This window comes from Lactuca serriola, chromosome 2, assembly GCF_051521515.1.
Source record: "Lactuca serriola cultivar US96UC23 chromosome 2, Lser_US96UC23_V15, whole genome shotgun sequence".
Taxonomy (NCBI): domain Eukaryota; kingdom Viridiplantae; phylum Streptophyta; class Magnoliopsida; order Asterales; family Asteraceae; genus Lactuca; species Lactuca serriola.
The window spans coordinates 32,633,966-32,639,788 of NC_136409.1; the positions used below are offsets into that span (position 1 = coordinate 32,633,966).

At 35.5% G+C, this 5,823-nt stretch overlaps 1 protein-coding gene and 1 pseudogene across 1 annotated transcript; both read left to right on the forward strand.

Moving 5' to 3' along the window:
• The first annotated feature begins 423 nt into the window (after positions 1–423).
• On the forward strand, positions 424–840 carry LOC145089140 (uncharacterized). The gene has a single exon (XM_079027623.1). The coding sequence runs from the start codon at positions 424–426 to the stop codon at positions 838–840; it is 417 nt and encodes a 138-aa protein (XP_078883749.1).
• A 1,109-nt stretch (positions 841–1,949) lies between these two features.
• LOC145089141 (heat shock cognate 70 kDa protein-like) lies at positions 1,950–3,948 on the forward strand (annotated as a pseudogene).
• The last annotated feature ends 1,875 nt before the right edge of the window (positions 3,949–5,823 follow it).

The following is a 5,823-nucleotide window of genomic DNA, read 5'->3' on the forward strand; positions in this document are numbered from 1 at the left end:
TACCAACATTTTTTAATCCGAATCCAAACATTCCAGGACATAATAGGAGGCTACGAAGGGTTTTCAAAGGAGTAGTTGGTGCACTTGATGACACTTTGATACATGCTGTTGTCCCTGCTAAGAAACAAGACTTATATAGAAGTAGGGGAAAGGGAGATTGCTACCAAAACGTATTGGCAATTTGTGACTTCAATATGATTTTTACATTTGTTGTGACCGGGTGGGAAGGGGTAGCGCATGACTCTAGAATATTATAAGAAGCAGTAGCCAATCCACAAGCATCATTCCCGTTTCCACCACCAGGTAAATTTTTGTTTTTTTTTTAAATATTTTTATTTTAATTTGAAATTAATTAGTGTTTTGCATTTTTTTTCAGACAAATATTATCTTTGTGATGCCGCGTATGCACACATTTGAGGATTTATGGCCTCTTATCGTAATGTGAGGTATTGGCTTGGAGATTTTCGTCAAAGACGTGCATTGACCAATAAAGAAAAATTTAACCATGGACATGCAAAACTTCGGAATGTCATTGAGCGTGCTTTTGGTGTTTTGAAAGCACGCTTCCCTATATTGAAGAGGATGACACCATTCCCGTTTGTGACACAAAGAAACATTGCCATGGCATGCTTCGCGCTTCATAATTATATAAGGAAAGAAGGATTGAGTGATGAGTATTTCGTACGATACGATGAACCCAATGTCCAGTTTCGAAATAACAATGTGGCCATTGATGATGATGAAGACGGGATTCCAACACATGGTACTGCAGCAGACCGTGAATATATGACTCAGTTACGTGATGAAATTGCTGATCAGTTGATGCACAATATAGATTGAATTGTTTTAAATGAAATTGTTATTGTAAAACATTTTTTTTATTGTATGACTAATTTAGTTGTATGAATTTTATTTTCAATGTTATAAGACTATTATTATTAAAATTTTGGTGTTGAAAAATCATTTTAAGTTTGTAAAATAATTTTATTTCAGCAGCCTGCAGACGTTAAAAAACAAACAGTCTTCTTATTGCAGACTGCAGACGTTTGGTCCACCTCTTCTGCTGCAGAGACTTGCAGATGTGGTCCGCAGACTGCAGAAATTTTGGCTTCAGAAAAACAAACAACACCTAACTCGAGGTAATTTCATGTGGTGCTGGAACCAGTTGGAAAACGAGTGTGAAGGTTTGGCTGCGGGATTTAGAATTTTCAGGAAAAAAAAAGAGAGAGAAACATGAAGCTCTAGTCGGTGTGTGAGGCTACCATGATATCAATGGTGAAGGTGAATGAAGTTTGAGAATTAAAAAGAGAAAATTTTATGTGTATCTGTTGAGCCGAAAAGCACCTGATGGTGAAGATGGGTCTTGATAGCTTGAGGATTCCATATGGGTTTAATTTGTGATGGTGAAAAGCAGAAAAGAAACACACTGTGTGGCTTTAATTTTTTTTTTATGTTATATTAATTAAATTAAAAAATATATTTGTGTAATATTAAAAAAATGTTTGTTTAATAAAATAAAATAATTAGATTAAATTAGAAAAAGAAAATAAAAATACTATAAAATGTTAGGAGTGTTACCACTCCTTACCAAATGTTATCATTAGGTGCTAAATTGAGAAAAATGAGTTGGCATTAAGAAAACTGATGTGCCAAGGTGTTAGGAGTGTTACTACTCCCCTTAGCCTTAGTGAATGTCAAGATGACCGAAAAGAAGCTGGAACCAAAGAGTTATTGCATGGTTTCCCAATAAAAAAAGTGACAATAGATGATGTGAAATAACTAGACTTCTGGATTACTCAAAAGCGTTTTAGTTTCCCAACGGTATCCCTTGGGCTTCTTCAAATTTGAAAAGATAACTTCCTTTCTCTATTTAGTTTCTGAAATTGCTGATCGTCTTTGTCTCACAATCTATACATACATTATATCTTTTGTTACAAACACGTCTGAAGATGTCCAGAAGTGTTGAAGGAATTGCAATTGGAATTGATCTTGGAACAACATATTCCTGTGTTGCTGCCTGGTTTGATAAGCACAATCGTGTAGACACCATTCCTAATGAACAAGGTAACAAGATTACTCCATCATGCGTCGCTTGGAATGGCACCGAACTCTTAGTAGGTGAAGGAGCTAAAAATCAAATCAGCAGGAACCCTAAAAACACTATTTTTGGTTAGTTATTTTGATCAAAACTTTATTCTAATTAATGATAACTTTTTAAACTACCATATATTTAATTTTCAGATGTTAAACGTTTAATGGGAAGAAGATTCAGTGAAAGTAGGCTGCAGGATGACATTAAGTCATGGCCTTTTAAGGTGGTCGAAGGGAGTGCAGATGAGCCAATTATTGTGTTAGAAAATGAGACTGAAAACATGAAATTTTCGCCTGAAGAAATATCCTCCATGATTCTAAAGAATTTGAAAGAGGCCGCTGAAGCATATCTTGGAACAACATGTACAGATGCAGTGATTACTGTTCCTGCATATTTTAGTGACAAACAAAGGCAAGCCACTAAGGAGGCTGGTACGCTAGCTGGCCTCAATGTCATGCGCTTGATTAGTGAGCCAACAGCAGCAGCAATTGCGTATGGAATAGATAAGAGTGCTGACAAGAATCGTCAAGATAAGAATGTTTTGGTCTTTGATTTGGGTGGAGGAACATTTGATGTGTCTCTTCTCAATATCTGCAAGGATGGCGCCATTAGTGTTAAAGCTGTGGGTGGCGACACTCATTTGGGTGGTGAAGATTTTGACAAGCTAATGGTGAATCATTGTGTTCAAGTATTCAAGAAAACACAAAAAAAGGACTTGAGTAAGAATGCAAGATCGATGATGAAGTTGAAAGTTGCTTGTGAAAAAGCAAAGAGAGATTTATCCTCTACAACCTTAACGGCAATTGAAATTGATTCCTTGTTTGAGGGAATTGATTTTTCGATGAAATTCACGAGGGCAAAACTTGAGGAGCTAAATGATGCTTTCTTCAAGAAGTGCATTGAGCACGTGGAGAATTGTTTGAGAGATGGCAATATGGAAAAGAAAGATATTGACGATGTGGTTCTTGTTGGTGGGTCTACACGGATTCCCAAGGTACAACAAATGTTGATGCAATTCTTTGAATCAAAACCACTTTGCAAGAGCATTAATGCGGATGAAGCTGTTGCTTATGGTGCTGCAGTGTTGGCTGCAAACTTACATGGTAATGGGAATGAAAGTGTCCAGTCTTTGATATTAGTAGATGTAACGCCTCTCTCCCTTGGCATCTGGGCCGATTCAGATGATACTCGTGGTTTAATGAGTGTTGTGATACCAAGGAACACACCTATACCCACCCTCAAGGATGGAACTTACTGCTCATCGGCAGACAATCAAGTGTCTATGAGAATCGATATATATCAGGGAGAGAGCAGATTAGCCAAAGAAAACATCATCCTTGGTTCGTTCAAGCTTCATGGTATTCCTCCAGCCCCTGCAATGGAACAAGAGGTAAAAGTTTTCTTTAACATAGATGCCAATGGCATTCTCAATGTCTCGGCTGAAGTAAAATCCACAGGCAATACCAACAGTATAAACATCGATGTGTGGAAACATGTTTAAACATGACATATAGAAGATGCTAAAAGATGTGGAGCAAGGTAAGTATATATACTCGCTGAGTACCAAAATTGGATAATGCTTTACGTTACACTTCCAAGATGTCTTATGAATTTCATATCAACAGCAGTTTTAAAGTATGTTCCTTTTATGTATAGTATTAATCTAAACTTTGTTTTGTGATCTATATTTTGGCTGTTTCTCAAACGTGTAGCTTATGTATGCATGATATATAATTATATAAACAGTTCACTGTTATTTCATGGAATGTGATATCATTGTTTTAGATGTTATATTTTTGAAAGAGTTTAAAGGCAATGCTTCAACTAATGAAACCAGTCAAAGATTTCATGGGTGATTGATAAACTTGAAAATAAGTAGGCCCAAATATCGTGAAGAAGTTTGAGTTTTGAAAACCAAGTATGTCAACAACACGAGAAATCTGGATTACCTTGTGAAAGTCTTTTGTCATTACAAGGATCGAGCCCTATGCAGACGATAGTCTGGACACTATACCGACGACATGCGTCGGGAGAAGTTATACAGACGATATGTCGTCTGTAAAAGGTCGGCGACATAGCTCCGTCAGTAAAATCCGAAAATGTCATCGTGACAGGAGTCATCGGTACAAATTAACCAATAAGGACGACATGTCGTCGTAAAAAAAGTTTTATCTAAAAAAGTTTTATCTGGACTCTATCAAGACGACTTGTCGTCTGGAAAAGTTACACCAGTACCGACAACTTGTCGTCGGGAAAAGTGACATCAATATCGACAACTTGTCGTTTTGAAAAGTAGGTAGCAGCCAACTTCCATTCTAGTAATACCGACGACTTGTCGATGGGATTGGTAAAACCGTTTTTACAGTTATAAAGCTATACCGACGACATGTCGGTGGTATAACCTTTTTTTTATATATATTTTTCATAGGATTATTTATATATACCAAATGTGTTTTTTTAAACAAATCCGAAAAATATATTTGAGAATAATATCAAACACTTAATAAGCATAACATACCATTAAAATTAAAATTAAAATTAAAATTTTACTAAAATTAAAATTAAAATTCTACTACATAACAAAATAACAAAAAAAAAGTTTTTAACAAACATTGTCCTCCTCCTCCTCCTCTGCCTCCTGATTGGAGTGTACACCAACCCCGACTTTCTTTAAATTGTATCTGTATCCAACCGTCGATATGTTTCGGGTCTTGTCCTTTTTCTCTCTATATTATGCCAACAATAAGTGTTAATAAAAAATTTATATAATACAAATAAATTTAATTACTTCCTCACGTCGTATGTCTGCATATGTTCTACTTCCAAGAGAATTCATATATGGACATTTGGACCTACTTTCTTTACCTTTTATGCATTGCTTCCTATAACCCTCATCCAAAAAAAGAAGATCAGTCATCTTATCCTAAGCTTCGTCGTCCATATCATCCAGTGGACATTGTCTTGCACCTTCCACATCCTTATATCCACCAACCCTACCAAAATAAATTTTCAGTTGATATTTATGCTCTTTATAAGCTCTTTGACAGTCGGTCTATACAGCCGCTCGAACGACTTCCCACAAATATGTACCCCGATACATATCAAGATCAAAAAATATCTGCAATAAAAAAAATTTAATTAGTAAAAAAATATATTTAAAAAGTATAAAACTTTTCACATAAAAAAGTATTTTGTACTTACTTCAATCTCAGGATACATAGTTCATAGTAATGGAAAGAAACACATCTCTAAGTCCTATAATGGAGTGTTACATAATCTGCCCCAAAGTTTGAGATAAATCTTGTTAATATTTTGCCATTTGTATTTATGAATTTATAGGTCCCCCCTAATGCTATCAACTTCTACAGGTAGAGGTTTTTGACTGTTGACATTGAACTTTTTTTTGCATATTTAAGCATCTTCCCTTTCCACGCCGGCACGACGGGTTTGCTACATTGACACATAGAATTGAAAATTTAGAAATTTAAAACTTTAAAAATATATCCAATATATTTAAGAATTTCATGTAACTTACAAGATTGAGAACCCATCGGTATCTTGCATGCGAGCGCATGTGGAGGTCGTTCCCCTCCGTCTCCTCCATGCCCCCTCGCAACATGTGTAGCCATCTGTTTAACAAATATTAGAAAATATACTAAACATACTTAAAAAAAACTAATAAACCATTATAAGCATTCAAAATGTATAACAATCGTAACATACCATCAATC